General features: G+C 40.5%; 1 protein-coding gene across 1 annotated transcript in view; it reads left to right on the top strand.

Moving 5' to 3' along the window:
• The window catches only part of ATP10D (ATPase phospholipid transporting 10D (putative)), a 139,569-nt gene that overhangs the window by 74,339 nt on the left and 44,452 nt on the right, over window positions 1-20,778 (top strand). The window contains exons 5-12 of the mRNA XM_073608486.1: window positions 830-915; window positions 4,240-4,352; window positions 5,543-5,674; window positions 7,648-7,775; window positions 10,121-10,373; window positions 13,354-13,589; window positions 16,175-16,360; window positions 18,251-18,836. Coding sequence (XP_073464587.1) covers window positions 830-915; window positions 4,240-4,352; window positions 5,543-5,674; window positions 7,648-7,775; window positions 10,121-10,373; window positions 13,354-13,589; window positions 16,175-16,360; window positions 18,251-18,836 — 1,720 coding nt within the window. The remainder of the gene's footprint in view (window positions 1-829; window positions 916-4,239; window positions 4,353-5,542; window positions 5,675-7,647; window positions 7,776-10,120; window positions 10,374-13,353; window positions 13,590-16,174; window positions 16,361-18,250; window positions 18,837-20,778) is intronic.

Genomic DNA, 20,778 nt, shown 5'->3' with positions numbered 1-20,778 from the left:
GCATGAAAAGCACCTTCAGTGTGAAAGGGGTTTTATAGAGCGGTGTAACTAATCTCTAATCTGCATCAAGGACGCAGCAAGTGCAGACCAGTTTGGTTCTTGATTCTTTTGGAGCAATTCAAGGAAACTGGTTAAAATCAAAGATCACTCCCATTTCAATAAAACTGAATTTCAGGGGCAACCGGCTACAAAATGAAGACCTGCTGCACCCTGAAATGAGGAAGCAAAGGATCAGCAGTACACTGATATATTTATATTTATTACGTGTAATTGGGCTTTATTCTGATTTCTGTGTGATAATCACTCCAGAGAGCTCCCGCGGCCCGTATGGTGTAACTTTCTTTTTTTTCTTGGCTTGATATGTCACCAGGCAGATAAAATCTTCCAAGGCATATTTGAATCTGATAGTGACTGTGATTATGTAATTCCCTGAGTTTTCTAAAGGAACACTCTATCAGGTTTTCTGTATTCAGAGACTACAAAGGGCTTACAGGGTGGGTATTTTTAAGAATGGCTCTCATGCATGTGAATTGGGTTCTCAGTTTGCCAACAAAGCACAGGCTTCTTTGGTGTAATACAGCTATACCTGGATGAAAAGTCACATCCCCCTGGGCAGTACAACATTTCCTTTATGCATTTCAGAGCTACATTTCAAGTTGGACTGGAATTTGTCTTTACCGTCCACCCACGTTTTGGTTGTAGGTTTAAATGATCAGAATCGCGTGCCATTTACTTTTACATAAACTAAATGTACAATAAGGAAAAAAAAAAAATGTGATTTTTCATGTGAAAAAAAATAACCTGATATTCTTTATTTTTTTGTTTTAAGGATTTTGAGTTTGAGCCTGAAAAGTTTTCAAGCAAAATACAGTGTGAAATGCCCAATAGTGACATTGGCAGGTTCAAGGGATTCCTGTAAGTACTTGTACTGTATAGATTATTTACTGTGTAAAAAAAAAAAAAAAAAAAAAAAGTGATACTAAAGGTGAAAAAAATGACAAGCATGTCATACTTGTTTGCTTTGTGCAGTGGTTTTCCACAAAACAGCCCCGAGCCTCCTCTTCTCTGGTCTCCCGCTGGTGCGCCTGCTATGGGGGCACCTGTGCATTCTTGCTCCTGAGCCCTGCTTTGTGCATCTATAGATACACACAACTGGGCTCAGAACCTGCCCCCTGCTCCCTCCAGATTGGCTGTGATTGACAGCAGCCAGTGGCCCCCACTGCGGTGTCTGAGCCAACGAGGAGGGAGAGAGCCAGGAGAGCAGCCGCTCTCATGCACATCTCTAAAAATCGGGCTCAGGTAAGTATAAGATGATGCAGAGGGGGGAGAACTGCACAAAGATGTTTTTATACCTTCATGCATAGAATTACCTTCAGCCTTTAGAACCACTTTAATTTGTATGCTGCATAAATAATTTATAGTGCATTTAGGTGTCCATTTATGAAACCGAGATAAGGGTCTATGACTATTGGGCCTTATCTCCACTGTTCAGCAGTTTATGTAGCTGTGATGGATAAGGAGCGGAGATGCTATTCTCCACTTCTCATTGCACTACAGTGAGAAGTGGGCTGTGAATGCAATACAAATGGGCAGTTTAAAAAGGTGTGATGTAAGCACCAGACTGGCCGTTTGTGCAAATGATCTCCTTCTCCCTCTCTTATTCTCCACCTCAGAGGTCATAATAGCGGGTAGAGAGGAGAGGAACAATTGCAATGTGATAAGAAAGCAGATGAATGAGTTCCTCTGCTGTTAATGGAAGCCCCTATAAAAGTAAGCATAGGAGGGGTCACACTCTCGCCAAATCGCTATTGTATCTAAAATTTATGTACGTTTACCCGCTAGAAAATAAAAATTTCTAATGCTTAGGTGTGTCCCTAATATTCCCTGAGTTCTAGTGTGGGGATATTCTCACACCAGACCCCCAGTATATTCCTATTCCCTTATACATGACAGCAGTAAACCTAACAAAAATAAAAGTTTAGAGGAGCTCCAAGGTTCTGCAGAAAAAATAATTTTAATATTAGGACACTTGCCTGTCCAGGAATCCAGCAGTGTCTTCACCCGCCGATTTTTCAATTGGCAATCCCGTGCTGCCACCACCATCTCCACTGAGGGAAATCGTTAGCGAAGCACGCTGCTTGCTCTCTGTAAATGGGTTGGCTGCGGTGGATAAAAGAGAGGGGTCGAACTTCCGGCTGTCAAAATCAGGTACCTGCCCCCCCCCAACCTTCCTCACAAAGGGTGCCAAATGTGGCAGCGGAGGGGGGGGGGCGACAAGTGGAGCTTCCCTTTTTGGGTGGAGCTCCGCTTTAATGAAAGGCCTAGTGGAGATGGACTATTAATGGTAAAAGTGTTTGTTTATAGCAAGACATTTCTATGACATCTGTATCAGAGTGTGTTTTTATAGCCATAAATACACTTGGCTTAAAGTGTTCAAGAAGTGCATTGATCTAAAAGCACAATTATCCATACATGGTCTCTTTCCAAAAGGTTGTTTGTTGCCTTTTAATATTTTTTTAACTGTTGTTTTTCCATCTTTAATATTTTAATTTTCATTGTGGCTTATTCTGAGCTATACAGTTCCTCATAAATGCGTAATTTATAAATTATGGCCTGTTGGCATAGACCATAGGAAATGTGTCTGGATAGAAAACTGGTTACAGGGGTGCGTACAAAAAGTGGTGATGAATAGCGTGTACTCAGATTGGTCTGGAGTGGTAAGCGGGGTACCCCAAGGCTCTGTCCTGGGACCAATTCTGTTTAATATATTCGTAAATCGTATAGAGATTGGCATAAATACTGTAGCTCAATCTCAGTGTTTGCTGATGATACAAAGCTTGGCAATAACTTCACAGCAAGATTTAGAAATTTTGCAAGAAGATCTCAAATGGTACGCAACTACATGGCAAACAAGGTTTAATGCTGAAAATGTCATGCACGTTGGGGCTAAAAACATATATACGGAAGTTACTTGATAGGGGTAGAACCTCTGTGGGGGGGAATCCACGATGGAGTCCTAATGAATCACAGGCTCGGCAATGATATGCAATGCAAAGCTAGCAGAATATTTGCTTGCATAAAAAGGGAATTAGCTTCAGAGATAAAACTATTATTCTACCACTTCACAAAACTCTCTAGTTTGGCCACATCTGGAGCATGCCATCCAGTTCTGGTCCGCAATCCTCAGGAAGGATGTGCTGGAACTTGAGAGATTCCAGAGAAAGACAACAAAGCTAATAAGGGGGCCTGGAGGACCTCAGTATGAAGGACTACAAGCATTAAACGTATTCTCCCTGGAGAAGAGGTGTTTGAGAGGAGATATGATAGTGATATACAAATACCTCAACAGTGACTCTAGCATAGGGAATAAACAATTCAGTTTCAGGGAGCTTACAAAGGTATGCGGCCACTCAATGAGGTGGTTCAACCTTAAACTGCATTGGGCAGAGCGGTAAGAACATGGAACTCCCTGCCACAAACGGTGGTGTCAGCAGGAAGTGTCAATAGTTTAAAAAAAAACTTTTAGATGGACATCTTAGCAAACGCAATATACAGGGATAAGGCAAATGGTATTGACACATGGACACATACCCACACAGGTTGAACTGGATGTACTGGTGTCTTTATTCAACCTTGCCGACTATGTAACTATAATCTCGCAAGATGTCCCATTCACAAAATGTCGCTCCTTTCTACCACCCTTGCATCATTTTTTACATATAGACACACCCCTCCCCCCTCTTCTACCTTCCCTGTCTTTCTGATACATGGATTATCCCTGTATATTTGCCAGCCAATCGTGTGAGCTGTCAAACCAAGTTTTGTTATTCCCACAAAGTCCTCCTTGTGTAATAGCAGCTCCAGTTCTTCCATTTTGTTAGCTAGGCTCCTAGCATGTTACACCCTGAATATGGGCGTAACATAACCTGGTACGAAAAGCTGAACTTATCCTTTAAAGCATATCTAACCTTAAAGACAAAAATGTATTATATTGCAACATTATTAGGCCTTCATGTGGTGGATTTGTTGGCTATTTTTTATTTTTTTTTGTCTCGCAAGACTTCAGGCAGGAATTTTTTTTTTTTTTACTTATCGGGCAAATATAACAAAAAAAAATGATTGATGGTATAATAAACTGACCAAGACCAGGGAATGAAAGGTTCATTGTTTAGGTTTGCATACCCTTCAAAATTAATAAATGTACTTTAAATTATGTTTGTGTTTTTTTTTCCCTGATAGTGAAAGGTCATATCCAGACAAGGAAAAAATTGGACTGAATAAAGAAAATGTGTTACTGAGAGGATGCGTTGTGAGGAATACAGAAGCTGTCATTGGTATTGTGGTATATGCAGGTTAGTACTCTTACACATTTTCTTGTTCCCACAATTTTATGTGTGGCATGTGGGCATATTTCTTTTAGGGTCCATGGGGATCAGCTGGCATTCCATGTAGGGTATATTACTGGGAAAATGAAAGCCAGCGTTCATAATGAATGGCCTATACAGATTAACATCATGTCTTGTATCCTTCCTTCCAGCATACCCACTCTGTACTTATGTATAGTATACTGTCTACATGATTACCTGCTGAATTTTACATTTAGTACTCAGAAGGGTTGATTTACTAAAAGTGGAAAGTGCAAAATCTTAGATTGTAAGCTCCTTGAGGGTAGGGACTGATGTGAATGTACAATGTATATGTAAAGCGCTGCGTAAATTGACGGCGCTTTATAAGTACCTGAAATAAATAATAAAATAAATCTGATGCAGTTCTGCGTGGTAGCCAATCCCCTTCTAACTTAACCTTGTTCAATTAAGCTTCGACAAAAAAATCCTGGAAGCTGATTGGTTTCTATGCAGAGCTGAACCAGATTTTTACCCTCCGGTCTTAATAAATTAACCACAATGACTTCTGCTCAGCAGATTACACGTGTTGACCATATTGAAAGCTTTGGAGGGAATATACAGAAAAATATTTTTGTGTGTGGGGTGTTTTTTGTTTTTTTTTCTTCTGTACTGTGTGATATTGGTTGGCCAGGAATGGTTCCAATGGTTGATCAGGAGTAGTGATGAGCTTGGGGTTGAGTTTTGTCTGAATCTAAAAGTTTCTGGTTCAATAAAATTCCCCCGCCCCACAGCTGACGTACACAGAGGGATGCTTGTCACAGCATTCACTTAATTTGGGCACATGGCCATATTAGATCAATGTCATTGGCCATAATATGTCAATAATGTCATGAGCATCCCTACCCCCTTGTATGCATGCAGCTGCAGGGCGGGTGATCACCTGCCCACAGCTCCTTGGCCCATCAATAACGGCTAACATCTGGATTTAAACTGAACCCAATTTCATCCCTACTCCCGAGAATCAGAGCTAAGCGACACTGTTGATTCATTTTGAACTGGGGTATATACAGTAAAGGGAGAGTGTATGAGAATTGGTATTTTTGGGTCCTCTGTGACATTTGCAAACCTTGGATGAATTTTGACTTGAGTAAGGTGCATGAAAGTAAGCTAGTTTTTGTTTTTGTTTTTTGTATAAGGACATGAGACTAAAACAATGCTAAATAACAGCGGACCAAGATACAAGCGCAGTAGACTGGAGAGACGGCTTAACTTGGATATACTGTGGTGTGTTCTCCTTTTATTGATGATGTGCCTGGTTGGAGCAATCGGTGAGTTTAAACTGAGAGAACAGAATTATGAAATCTTCAGAAATGATTTTAACATCAACTTATAGCTGAACTTCAGGATAAGCAAACATTGTCTAAATACAAGAGGCAAGTGTATTCTTAAATAAATCTTGGTGTGAGTGTATTTCTTCCCAATCTGTGCAGTGATCCAGTGTGAGACTTAGGCTGGCCATACATTATACAATTTTCTTATTCAATTTCCTTTAGATTTACCTTCAACTATGTAGTGCAAGAGTCTGCCTGACTGCATACAAATTGAAAGGGTTTAGATTTGACCTTATATTATATGGTTTTTGTAAATCTAAAGGAAAGTTGAACAAGAAAATTGTATAATGTATGGCCAGCCTTAACCTCTGTGCAGGAGCTTCCTGTAATACAGACTGATCACTGCTGCTCTCTCACCTTGTGCAGGGTGACTGATCTTGCTCCGCCCCTCTTGTAGCTTTTCTGCAGGCAACCTGCCCCACAGCTCTGCTTTCTGCATAGGCTATTTGTAGCAGTCACAATATCACTGCTATTTTTACAAGGTAACATTTGCATTTGCAAGGGCCACAAAAATGGATTCATATTCTTTGTGGTTTATGAGGAATACAGTTAAATATTTTTGTAATAAGCACATTCCATAGTATAATCAGGTAGAAATGCAAGGTGTGTCTGTTCTTATTTCCTTTCCTATAAAACCTGATTGTGATTATCTCAGCTGCCACAGAGATGAGTCGATAAAATAAGGAATGTCTTTCTATACTCTACAAGGCTTAACATGTTTTTAATCGCAGAAAAATAATAGTGACCTCCTTCCCTTTCCTATTTATCACACATGGTCAGAGCAAAGTGTTACCATTATTATCCAATTAGTTTGCTTAGTGGAACAGACAGAATGTGAAAAAGAGCCCAGCTAGGCTAGTCTGTATCATTGAACGAATGTTAATTATTATTTTTCATATTTAAAGTTGAACTCCAGGCAGATATGGTAAAATCAGCATTTAACTCCGTTATGTATTCATTTACAAGTCACTAACAAGCAGGGGGGCAGGCAGGCAATCTGGTTTCGCAACATTGGACATTGCTGTCAGTTTTCTATTTGAAGATATGTAGAGGAAGGGAGAGCAGGGAAGATTACCTCCTCTGTTTTCATATATGTGCTGCTCCTTTATTAGGGATTTATTGGGATATTTAATATTAATATTCCACAGATAGTGTAGCACATATAACCATAGCTCATGTATTTTCACTATTTCACTGATCCTTTATTGTCGAATCACAACCTGTAAGGGTGTCTGTATTGCTTAACTGCAGAGAAAAGAAAATGGATGTCATCAGCTTAGCTGTACTTTATGGCAGAGGTACCTGGATCACAAGAGTGGCCAAACAGAACTGGCCGATGTTAGTGTGTTTTTGTAGTTTAGTAATAAACTAAAAAAATACCAAACGTAAGTAGACTGCAGTTTGCATTGCACCCCTGGTACATTTTGTTTAAAATGGGCTATACTGTCGAAATGCAAATTAGCACATACATTTGCAAATAGTTTGGGGTCTTAGCTGATTGATATCTGTTCCTAATTTAAACACTTTTTTTTTTTTTAAACACTAATTAATCAAGCAGAAACATGCTGATAGGAGGGGGGAGAGCAGAGTAAACAGAGACATGGCCTAATTATTGTGGTGCTACTCTTTCACTTTCCAGTCAGCAGGCTGGGGTTGGCGAAGGTTACACCGCCATATTTAAGGTGTGTTTATGGCTGTTTGCCTGGAGTTCAGCATTAAATACTGTATTGAAATATATTTTACTGTTCTTTTCTTCCTCACCAGTTCACTCAACAACCATAGTCGGTGAAAGGACATACTGTTGAGGGCATAATGTTATTTATATTGGGCAGGTAGAATTTATAGTTCAGGTGCATGTTATAATTTTTCTCAAACATTCTGATTTGACACTCTTTACTTCCAAATTAAAGGGCATGGAATCTGGCTGATGCGTTTTCATGAACCTCCAATTTTCAGCGTTCCCGAACCGAGCGGCGATCACACCCCTCCAGCATTGGCTGCCTTTTACATGTTTTGGACAATGATAATCCTTCTGCAGGTATACATTTTTTATGATAGTCTAGTGAATACACAGTATAGGTTTTTCAGCTGCATATACAATTTATGGAGTTGAAACAATGTCTTCCTTGTACACAGTGAAATATTTTCAGGGCCAGACATGCTAAATACCTACCTCCTCCCAGAAAAAATAAATAACACGTAATGCTGGGAGTATCAGATAATGACTGCCATGATGAGTAGTTGTATTCAAGCCAAAATGTTGGCCTTCTGGTAACCCGCTTCTGCCCAGGGGCTGTTAAAAACCACACCATAATATAGTGCTTTTTGAAATGACTTTTACTACTGCTCCCTAATCATCCAAAATTGGCCCAATTCAGGTGCTCCTAATGCTTAAAGGTTCTAATTGGTTCACTGTCTTTGTGTATTTGTGTGATAGTCTTATTTTTGATTTCATGGCATGAAATTGTCCCTTTTTGGGCCCCATGCACACTGGGCATTTAGCCCTGGTGCATGGGGCTCTGGCACTTAGATTTGGGCAGGGGGCAGAGGTGCTTCTATCAAATAACACATAACCCTAAGGCCTCGTTCACACAGGACATACATAAGGGTACCCCCATGAAGTGCCATGTGTTTTTTTTTTTTAACAATCAGGTGTTCTTTATTAAAGGATAAATCACATAACAAAGAAAATAATGCTGAAGCAGCCTAATATGACATGACATTACAGTAAGCACATATATACATTCACCAATAATCAACTTGGGGTACCAGAAAAGGCGGTGAGAGACATAACCGGTACATTAATAGGGGCGAGTAAAGTAAGTTCACAACCTCCATGCTAAGCATCATTAAGGGGTGATTGGTGTATATGGAGAAGGAGAACAAAACCAGAACCTGGCCTGGGAGGCAGAGCAACAAGGAGCAGGCAGGACTCCCCCACCTACGGCAATGTCCACGACTGCCACACCTTTTCAAACTTCCAGGGGCACTCACGACTAATATAGGTTAACTTATACAGTGGCAATGCAGCATCAATCATAGATAGCCAGGAGGACACAGCAGGTATAGCAGGAGAGGACCATTTGCAGATGATCATCTTTTTGGCATAATACAGTAAATACAAAATCAGCAGTTTAATGTGATGAGACCTTTGATCATCGTCAGGGATCCCCAGAAGGGCCAGCTCTGGTGACATGGGGAGTGACAAGTCCAGTTTAGCATTAATCAGATAAAACACCTCCTGCCAGAAGGCCTGTATCTTGGGGCAATCCCGGAGCATATGAAGGAGAGTACCCATCTGGACTAGGCAACGTGGACAATGGGGGTACCTGGCTGGATACATTTTGTGGAGCTTGGCTGGTGTGTAATATACCCTATGTAGTAGCTTCACTTGAATCAACTTGTCCCGTGACGAGATAACTAACTTAGAGCATTGCTCTAATGAGTCCTCCCAGTCCTCCCTGTCTAGGGAAGGTATATCAGCCTTCCAGAGGTCCCACAGCTTTTCATTCTTGGGGGAATCGGTCCTAAGCAAGGTCCCTTATAATACAGAGAGCAGCTTCTGAAGCCCCTCCTGTGATAGGACCTTCTCAACAGGGTCTAGTTGGAGTAGGGGCCTAGAGGGGAACTGAGCTCTGGCAGCATGCTGGATCTGGAGATACCTGAAAAACATCCATCCTGGTAGGTGAAATGCTCAACGGAGCTGAGCGTATGTTAAAAGCGTACCGTCTGGCATGATGTCCCGCAGAGTTTTTATACCGAACCTAGCCCAAACTTGTGGGTCAGGGACCGTTCTAAAATAGGCCAGAGTAGGGTTCCCCCAGAGAATCTGTACTGGGGACCAACGTGTCTCCTGAATGAACCGCTGCTTGGCCGCCACCCAGACCCGGAGCGTAGTTTTAGTAGGGATCGGCACCGTCCGGTATGCCATGTTTACCCGCACAGGGATGCACAGAACACCAACGCTGGTAAACAAAGCCCTCCATGGGGGTACCCTTATATGAGCTCAGTGTGAACAAGATCTAAAACATGGTCACGCCAAAGTAAGATTGTCTTTTGCAATTTGAAAATTTTTTTTTGTTGTTATACAGTACAAATGAAAGTGGTGTTCACAGCAACCAATTTCTGATTTCAGCCCTGCTAGACAGCTGAAATCCAATTGCAATTGGCCACAAGCCACATTCGATTTTCATAAACCATTCACAGATTCTGATGGGGAATGCCTGTTAGTGATTTGATGCAGTGAGTTTAGATTATGTGTTTTGTATCTGTTGGTACACATTTGTTTATTTTTACCATGTGGCCAAAACTTTAGGGTTTTATTAGTACTTCAGTTTGCTGGGGTTTTTTTTGTTATTGTTAAACTATTTTGCTTATGTTTAGGTGTTGATTCCAATCTCCCTCTACGTTTCCATTGAAATTGTTAAACTGGGGCAAATGTACTTCATCCAGAACGACCGAGATTTCTACTGTGAAAAGTCTGATTCTTTGATTGAGTGCAGGGCGCTGAACATTTCGGAGGACCTGGGCCAAGTGCAGTACATTTTCTCAGACAAAACTGGCACTCTTACAGAGAACAAGATGGTATTCCGTAGATGCAGCATTGCGGGTGTGGAATATTCCCATGAAGCCAATGGTACAGCTTTATTGAATATACTTTAGTGCTCATTGTGAAAATCTAAGCAATATAATATTGTGTCCTGTAGGGATTTAGTAGCACTAAAGGAAGACACGCTATTCGACACATCCAAACGTGTCAGATGGCAGCGGTGCTTCTGGCTCTGTATGAAAATTCACCCCTTGCTCATCATGTAAAATTTAGGCGTAATTTCTATAGGGCTGTTCTAGACTAATTTTTTTTAGACAAGCAAAGAATGTTGTAAGTGTTGTAATATCCATTTTAACATGAGATACATTTTTAGTGCATTTTTAACCACTTCGTACCTAGGCAATTTCTGTCACTTCGCTCCTACATGTAAAAATCTACTCCTTTTTTTTTTTGCTAGAAAATTACTTGGATACCCCAAACATTACATATATATATATATATATAGAATATATATATAGAATATATATGTGTGTGTATATATGTGTGTGTATATATATATATATATATATATATATGTGTGTGTGTGTGTGTGTGTGTGTGTGTGTATGTGTGTGTGTATATATATATATATATATATATATATATATATATATATATATATATATATATATATATAATTTTTTTTTAGGAGAGACCCTATAGAAAAAAATGGTGGGTGTTGCAACTTTGTATGTGACACAGTATTTGCGCAGCGGTTTTTCAAACGTAATTTTTTTGGAAAACAAACACTTTCATGAATTAAAACAAAACATTAAAGTTAGCCCAATTTTTTTGCATAATGTAAAAGATGATACGCCAAGTAAATAGATACCTAACATGTCATGGTTTAAATTGCGTCTTCCCGTGGAATGGCAGCAAACTGCGGTGTTTAAAATTCTCCATAGCCGACGCTTTAAACACCTTTTACCAGTTTAGAGTTGCACATAAGGTCTGGTGCAAAAATTATTGCTCTTGCTCTCACATCCGCGACAATACCTCGACATGTGTGGTGTGATCACTGTTTATATATGCGCGTGGGAGCAACGTATGCGTTCGCATTTGCGTGTAAGTACAGTACGACGGGGACGCTTTTATTTTTTGTACTAACTTTGTCATCGCAAGGAATGAACAGCATCCCTACTGACCGCATGGGCCATGATAGGTCCTTTTTATGGAGAAAAATCTCTCCTCTGGCCCCCCCCATGCAGCCCATCAAACAGAGATCGGTCCGATCGGCTGCTTTCCTGGCTGCTGGTGGCCAGGTAAACAAAGGAGCGGAACCGGAAGCGACTAACTACTCATCATTCCCGGTTTCCAGGGTTACAGAGAGAGGGGAACAACGTTAACTCCTCTCTCTCTGTACAGGGCAACCATTGCCTCCGGCTGCATCATTCCCGGCCTCCGCAATGGGACCGGAGAGCCCGGGAGAGGCGCCGGCGGGAGGGGGTGGGGCCCTTTTTTGCCTCTCGTAGAAGTGATCGTGTGGCTTATTAGCCCCTCAGATCATTTCTGCCTGAAAGAGAATCACTGGCTGAAAACTATGATACAGGGATGATGCATGTAGGTGCTGGCATTATCCTGGTAATATATATTATCCAGACATATGTTAGCGCAAAGAAATACCAAAACATTTAAAAAGTATTCTTAAAAGCAATCTTAAAAATACTGAAGTATTTTTAAGATTGCTGAAAAGTCCACTTTATCAATGACCATGAGCAAATGTGAATATAAAATTGTCCGCCAAAGAAAAAAATCGTTGTAGTTTTTTTGTTCAAGACGATCACCTTCACCACACTGCGTGTGTAACACTCCCCCAAGGTAATCCACTTACCAGATAATACTGGGTTATGCACTTGCCTTTAAAAGGTTGCTGTCAGCACACCCTGCATATTTTCATCTAGATTGTTGCTTATCACAAGCAAAGGACAAGAATGCACATAGCGTAATCCAGTAATTAGAAGGTGTTTATTTAAAAATATTCCCTTATGGTTGTGCACTTACAATGTAACAGATTATAAAAAGCATGTAACAACTATGCATCAAAGGTCGTTATCTCCTGTCTACCTCTCACCGCTACGGCAGTGTTCTCGGGTAGGGCAAGCAGGGAATCCAACGACGTTGGTTGCTGCGTGGTCACGCCCTGACGCATTTCGTCATCACTTCATCACGCCCTTTGACGATAGCTAATTTGTGTACTTTTGTTTAATGTGCATTAAACACATGGGTCCTAATTATTTGATGTCTTTCCCGTTTGGTAAATGGCATTCTGGGTATCTACTGTGCCCATCACTACTTCAGCCACACCGAAGCCTGTGGGGAAAAAAATGTCCAAGCTACATTCCTGTATGCTATTGAGTGCATTTTATTGTTAAAGGGTTTATGATTTTATTATACGCAAAGGTCACTATGCTCTGCTCTTTTTTGTCTTTGTTTTATGTGTTTTACAATGCTTTGTAAAACACATTCATTAACGTGATTGTAAACGATCATCCTGAAAAAAAAAACCCATTCAGTTTAAATTAGAAATGAAAGGCAAAACATTTGTGTGTGTGTGTGTGTGTGTATGTATGTATGTATGTATAGAATAAAACATTTTAAATACCTTTTTTTTTTTTTTTTTTTTTGCTTTTTTATAAGTGATCACATAACATACCCTCTGTTCTCTGTTGCATATGAGCTCAGGGAAGTAAAGCAAAAGCACACTGATCTTCCCAGTGAATGGTTGTGTGGGGAGAAGGGGGGGTGGAGTTGTCACGACAAGTCTGATTATTCGAAGAGAGCATGCTGAGTTCCCAGCATAGCTAGAGAACTGACCACGGTGTGTTACCCTGCTTAGTGTGGTCAGTTTTTAATAGGAAAGCAGAGGGACTGACAGGAGCACCAGGGATTTCACATAAAGAAAGCAATACAAAGAGAACAGCAGGATGCTTTTTCATACAAGTACATGGTACAGCAGGCACATATCAAGAATATGAAATTCTGGGGTTACATACTCTTTAAGTTCATAGTGTTGCCTTTGCTTTTAAAGCCAAGCGACTGCAGTCCTATCAAGATCCTGATCTACACTGTGAAGAATCTGTGGATCCATTCTCCTCCAGAAGTGCAGCTTTCAAGTGCAAGAGTCAAAGCCCCAAATCAGTGAGGAGCATGCCAAGCAACAAGTCCCTAAACAAGCTCTCTGCAAGTGGTTTAGAACTGAGAGGAGAAGGTGATGGAACTGGTTCTCTGCCGCATCCAAGACATTTTGCTTTCAGCAGCCCTATGGTTTGTACTTATCAATAGTGAGGTTTTATAGCCTTGTGATGCTTTTTTGTAAATCTGTCGAATTTTTTAAATTTTGTTTAAGTCAGATCATTTTTATTGCAATAAAGTTTTCTTGGCACAATAAATCACAAACTCAGCTCTTCCACCCCTTCCCTCACTCAATAATTTAAAAAAAATGTTACAATACTTTTGCATTCATACAGAGGGTGAGCAGAGACAAATAGAACTGTTTAAATATTTGCATCTCCCCTTGGAACACAATATGCAAGTCAAAGTTTGGTATTTAAGCAACCGCCTGATCATAGAGGTGCTGTATCAGCACCTATGCATTGAGATATTAATTGATCACCAATAAACTCCCGTAATATACTTATTACCGTATTTATCGGCGTATAGCACACGCCGGCGTATAACACGCACCATAATTTTATGAGGGAAGTTTCAGGAAAAAAACATATTTTTAAAATAAACAACTTTGAAGCAAATTAAAGGTCAGTGCCCATCAATGTCCATCTGCAGCCTGATTAATGTCCTTAATGCAGCCTGATCAATGCATCCTGATTATAGTCCTCAATGCAGCCTGATTAATGCCTTTTTTTAAAACTACCGTCATTTGCAGCCTCACCAGCAGCCTGAATCAGGAAATCACCGAGCCGTCATCGCCTCTCCACTCGGCTCTCGCGTCTACCACACACACTGTTCCGCCTCCCCCATCGGCATTGGACCAGCTCCTGTGATAGGCAGAACACTGGTCCAATGCCGGTGGCAGAGGCGGGATTGTGTGTGTGTGTGTGTGTGTGTGTGTGTGACACGTGAGAGCCGAGTGGAGAGGAGATGACGGCTCGGTGAGGTACGCTATCGGCGTATAACACGCACCCCTGATTTGCCCCCGATTTTCAGGGGAAAAAAGTGGTGTGTTATACGCCGATAAATACGGTAATTATAATTCTAATTATAAGGGGTGGGAATGCTTCTCATCAAAGCTGAATTAGTACCCAAATATAGAACCAAGGGCCTACTAACTGATGGAGAAAGTTAATCAGTTATTGCCTATTATTTATTTAAGACCAGTAGAGAGCCAGCATTTATTACTCCTAGCGGAACTACACTGTATCTGAGCACCACAAAGCAAAAACACATTTTAATACATTTTTAATATTCAAAACAAATTCACGCATCCATCTATGTCTCCATCCTTCTTTTTTTTTGCTGAAAAATCACTTAAAGCGGAGGTTCACACAAAAATGGAACTTCCTCTTTTCGGAACACTCCCCTCCTCCGGTGTCACATTTGGCACCTTTCGGGGGGAAGGGGGTGCAGATATCTGTATAATGCAGGTATTTGCACCCACTTTCGGGCATAGATAGCCGCAGAATTTGCGGGTATCTACGCCACTTACCGCCCCTCCCCCCCCCCCCCGCTGTCTGCTGGGAAACACATGGGACCCAGAGACAGCAGGAACCATCCGGATTGCGCAGCGCAACTCGCGCATGCGCAGTAGGGAACCGGGAAGTGAAGCCGCAAAGGCTACACTTCCTGATTCCCTTACTGAAGATGGCGGCGGCAGCACCCAAGAGCCGAGCGACAGATCGGCTTCGGGTGCCGACATCGCTGGCGCCCTGGAAAGGTAAGTGTCCATATTTTAAAAGTCAGCAGCTGCAGTATTTGGCTTTAAAAAAAAAAAAAAAAATTTTGTCGGAACTCCACTTTAAAAAACACCGCCTTAGAATTTCTGCCCGTGGCCATCTTGAGTAAGGGCAGATGATTCATGTATCACTTAATTCCTGGAATCCATCTGCTCTTCACTCAGGCATGCAGCTAGGAGAGTGTGCTTAGTAGGCACAACCTCTCATCTCCTCCTGAAGACTCCTGGCATTTATCACATCATTTGCCTAAGCTTGGAAACCAGGAAATAACTGAAGAAATGTGAAAAAAAACAAAAATAAGATTAAAACAAGTATATGTGAGAAACTTTTATGTCATTCTAAAGGTAGAAGGTTTATCTTTATGCATTCTATGCATAAAGATAAAAAAAGCCTTCAGTTTGCAGCAGCCCCCCTAATACTTACCTGAGCCCCATCTCGATCCAGCGATGTGCACGATTGCCTCGGCCGTTCAAGACTCCCTTCCTGATTGGCTGAGACACAGCCACAGCGCCATTGGCTCCCACTGCTGTCAATCAGGAGAGAAAGGGGGTGGGGCCTTTCTGAATGGACACAGGGAGACACACAAGACTTTAGTATCATCTTGATGCTAGCTGCATAAGGAATACATATCTATCCACAATGAATTGGGTTGGAACCAGGCCTGGAGTTTCTAGCCATTTGTTCCATATTTTAGAAAATTTGTTAGGACAATTCCTGTGTTGATATACCAACTTTTCCCCTAATAGGAGAGTGTTAACCGATTATATCCACACATCTTGTTTAATCACATGTATAATTCATTTTAACGTATTTGTTAAAAGGTTGTCCAGGGAAGAGTATCATTCTTATTTTACTTATATTGACACTGTTCCAATGTTGAGATTTTGTCAGAAAATCCATTACAAGGTAGTAACTGACTTGTTTGCATTCGGTTACCAGGAGAAGGATGTGTTTCCAGATCCTGAACTAGAGGGAAAGTTTTACCAGATCAGCCCTCCGGCTCTGTATCTCTCCAGTCATTGTGAAGAGATGACATTGGAGGCCTCATACATCCTGGACTTCTTTCTTGCTTTAGCCATCTGCAACACTGTGGTGGTGTCATTACCTAATCAGCCCCGGCAGAAGGTATGTTTGTTCCTGATAATGAATACATGGTGGCATAATGATGTTTGCATTCTGACACCAGCCAAAATGTCTTTTTCTTGTATAGAGTGGAAAAGGTTTAGAATATTTATTTTTTTTTTTTTGTAGATGTGCCCCCAGTGCAGAGCTTACTCCTGTTCCAGTGGCACCCTGTCACACCCTGACTTACACCGTGTCACTAATATAGGAATCGAGGGCAAAGTAAAGACCACAACAAAACATTAGGCGACACAGTGGTGTAGTGGGTAGCACTCTCACCTAGCAGTAAGAAGGGTCGCTGGTTCGAATCCCGACCACAACACTACCTGCCTGGAGTTTGCATGTTCTCCCTGTGTCTGCGTGGGTTTCCTCTGGGTACTCTGGTTTCCTCTCACACTCCAAAGACATGCTCGTAGGTTAATTGGATCCTATCTAAATTGGCCCTAGTATGTATGAATGTGAGTTAGGGACCTTAGATTGTAAGCTCCTTGAGGGTGTAGGGACTGATGTGAATGTACAATGTGTATGTAAAGCGCTGCGTAAATTGACGGCGCTATATAAGTACCTAAAATAAATAAAATAAAAATAAAATAAACCCTAGTACACACTTGCTAAATGTCAAGTGGCATCGGCCAGTTAATAGAAAACGGCTGACTTTCGGCCTGTGTGTACTGGAGTCAGTCGTTCAGCTGGCTTCTGTCAAAGGGGCATGACCAAAAAAAGGTCTGCCGATCGGCGTTCTCAGCCAATGGCCGGACTAGAGTGTTCTGGTGTAGGGGCAGCCCCCCCTGTCAGAACACATTAGAACAGCAAGGGAGATCCCTGTACTAATATTGAATAGTTAGTACAGCAGCTCCTCCTGAGCTGTCAGTTTTTTTTTTGTTCAGCTCTGCTGGGTTGAATGAAGAAAAACTACTAGTGTGTACGAGGCTTAATACCTTCACACTCTATTAGGTACCCAAATTAGGGTTTATGTTGTCATACTGTCCCAGTGACTGGAGATATGACTGAGCAAAACAAGGCTGGGCACAAGCTAGGGAAGGAGCTGATGTCAAAATGTGCATTGTATGAGGAATGATTTTCAGTGCTCATTATAAAAGGAAGCCATCTGCCACCTGTACTACACAGTATCTCACAAAAGTGAGTACACCCCTCACACTTTTGTAAATATTTTATTTTATTATATATTATATTTTATTATATCTTTTCATGTGACAACACTGAAGAAATGAACTTTGCTACAATATAGTGAGTGTACAGCTTGTATAACAGTGTAAATTTGCTGTCCCCGCATAATAACTCAACACACAGCCATTAATGTCTAAACCGCTGGTAACAAAGTGAGTACACCCCTAAGTGAAAATGTCCAAATTGAGCCCAATTTGCCATTTTCTCTCCCTGATGTCATGTGACTCGTTAGTGTTACAAGTATATACTATAGCCTTGACTTTTATGTGCTTATTTAAAGGTGACTGCAAGGTATGGATATTTAATACATAGTGACATCATTGCCCTACTGCTCCACCTCGTCCAATCAGGGAATGCTTTGCATTCGTTTAGAAAATACAAAGCATTATCTGAATGACGCCTCTGCTGAGTGGCCGACCTCTTGGGTTCAGAATGCAGCAGCCCAGCCGCTCGGCACAGGGTCTGGAAGCAAGTGGAGATCACTGGAGTAGCAGTGTCTACCTCAGTGATTTTCAGCTTCGGTCAGGTATGGTGTATATACATGGTGGCAATGGTCTGAGCTGGACCAGTGTAACTATGTATAAAATATACATACCTGGAATCCTTCTTCTTTTAGGTGACAAGTGTCAACTGCCTTACCTTTGATCAGAATCTGTTGCAGTTACATTAGCGTGTAATTGTTGTGCCTTTATGATTTGCAAACAGGGAAGAATGCCATCACTATTACGAAGCCCAATGAAATCCCTGGAGGAAATCAAGCAGATGTTTCAGAGGTTCTCTGTCCGCAAGATAACCGCAACCTCACTTCTGGGTGCAAAAGATTCTTCTTCAGAATCCTCCAATAACTTTGTGTATAAACTGCCCTTTTTTAGCAAAATGAAGTTGACTTCTCCTGTTGAGGGGGACAAAACCTTGGAGGCCAGCTTAGACTCTACCGGGGAGACATTGCTGGAAGGCCTGGAGAAATCTGACCTTACAGATCCTGTTGATGACCAAGATAAGCCTGGCACATGTGAGGTGGACTATGAGGCCGAGTCTCCTGATGAAGCTGCACTGGTACATGCTGCCAGAGCTTATAAATGCATTCTTATGTCCCGGACACCTGATCAAGTCACCGTAGAACTGGGCACTATTGGGTCCTTGACATTTCAGCTGCTGCACATTCTACCATTTGATTCTGTCAGAAAAAGGATGTCTATCGTAGTTCGCCATCCACTGGCAAATAAGGTAGTGGTGTACACTAAAGGAGCAGATTCTGTTATAATGGATCTACTATGCCCAACATCTGATGGTAAGCTCTGCACCCTTTTACATTTTATAATACAATTTGATTATTCATTAAGATAGTGACAACCAATATATGACATCAGAATACATCATAAGTAATGGTCAACTTAATTAATATTGGATCTGCTGTGTTGCTGATTTGTATCTGAATTTGGTAGGTGCAGTTAGGAAATCCTTATGTTTCCTTCCTCTGTGTTTCACCTAGAAAAAAAAACAAGTCAGCAGTGGCAGCACCCATATCTAATGTCTAAGATTTGCAGTTGGTACATATTGAGAGCGGAAAAAAATATATACAGTATATACTAAAACAGCAGAGCCCATAAAATCCCTGAAGGCAAAGGAACTGGTTAATATGTGTGTTAGGTCAGTTTTCTTGTGATTTTTTATTTTTTTTTTATTTTCAGTAAGAAAACCAGTCATCACTAGTCATGAATCAAATTACAGTTTAGCTGTATTAGAGTAGATTTCCAGCCAAAATGGTTAAGTAATCAAGTAAAGTTAAGGTTAAGTAAAGAATAGTGCCACATCCCTCTCTACCATCAAACAAAAGAAAAATGCACTGGAGTGGGACTTTTCAGGCACAACTTTATATCTAAAAACACCATTTACTTGATATTAATAATCATAAAATGGATTTCCCACATTAATCCACAAAATATCATAGAATATCTAAATGTAGTACAAATGTTAAAACATCAATGTGATAAAGCAAAACATTGTGTCAGAAATGATTGATTCTTTGTGGTCGACGTGTTTCATGGACTTGATCCACTTTTTCAGGAGCCATTAAAAGCACTTATTCACATAATAATCTAAACAAAAAACATAAAAATTATTCAAAATCCATCATCCCGGTAATGGTGGGGAGGGGAATCACCAGGATAATACATTTTTGATTGTTTTTTTATTTTGATTACTATGTGAAAAAGTGTTTTTGATGGCTCCAGAAGAAGTGGATCAAGTCCATGAATTGCATCGGGCCACAAGAAATCAGTCATTCCTGATACAATGTTTTACTTTATCACATTGATGTTTTAATATTTTGTGCTACATTTGGATATTCTATTAAATGTTGTGGATTAATGTGGGAAATCCATTTTATGATTATTGATATTAAATGGTGTTTTTAGATGTATATTGCGCCTCAAAAGTCCCATTCCAGTGCAAAACAATTTAATAGTTTAGGGGTTAGAACCTCTGTCAGATTTTTATTGTGTCCCCATTCTGAAAATTCCCCTTTTATTATTAGTTCTGTAGTCACTCTAATAAGAATGAAAATGTAGGAAATACAAAATGTTGCAGTTGCTACTGAAACAGGAGGTGAAGGGAAATCTTCCATTTGTAAAGCGATACGCAAACTGTTGGCGCTAAATAAATCCTGTATAATAATAATAATAATAATTTGGGGCACTTGCTATGGTGACGGCTATCAAAATTTCTAATACTTTGGAAGCCTTACCATTTTTTTTTTTTTTGTCTCCGATCTAGATTGGTTTAAAACTATGCCCAAGCTATACTAAACAAAACCCAAGTAGGTTTTGTTGTCTGTGTTATATCCCTTTTAGTTTTTTTTTTTTTTTACCAATTAGGTCTGTCTCTTACAAGGATTACTGAGGAAACGACAGTGTTCCAGTAAAAATGATGTATACCCAAGAATTAAAGAATTCTGGAACACAATACTTTCTTTATGCTGACATGTTCTTCAATTGGATTGCCTATTTACATGTTCCATTCTTAGAATATATAAATTGTACATTTAACGACCATTCTTATGTGCCAATATTCAATGGCTGTAGATTTACAGCTGGACATGTAGACTTTAATTTTGTAGAGTACATCATTATTTATTGGTGACAGCTGGGATCAATAGCTGTCATATTGGCTGCAACAATAAATAAACACAGTGTCAATGACCCAGTCATCGCAGGAAGTAAATATTCTATCAT

Source organism: Aquarana catesbeiana, linkage group LG01, assembly GCF_042186555.1.
Source record: "Aquarana catesbeiana isolate 2022-GZ linkage group LG01, ASM4218655v1, whole genome shotgun sequence".
NCBI classification, from domain to species: Eukaryota; Metazoa; Chordata; class Amphibia; order Anura; family Ranidae; genus Aquarana; species Aquarana catesbeiana.
The sequence above is the reverse complement of the archived record's forward strand: the minus strand, read 5'-3'. Positions and strand labels throughout refer to the sequence as shown.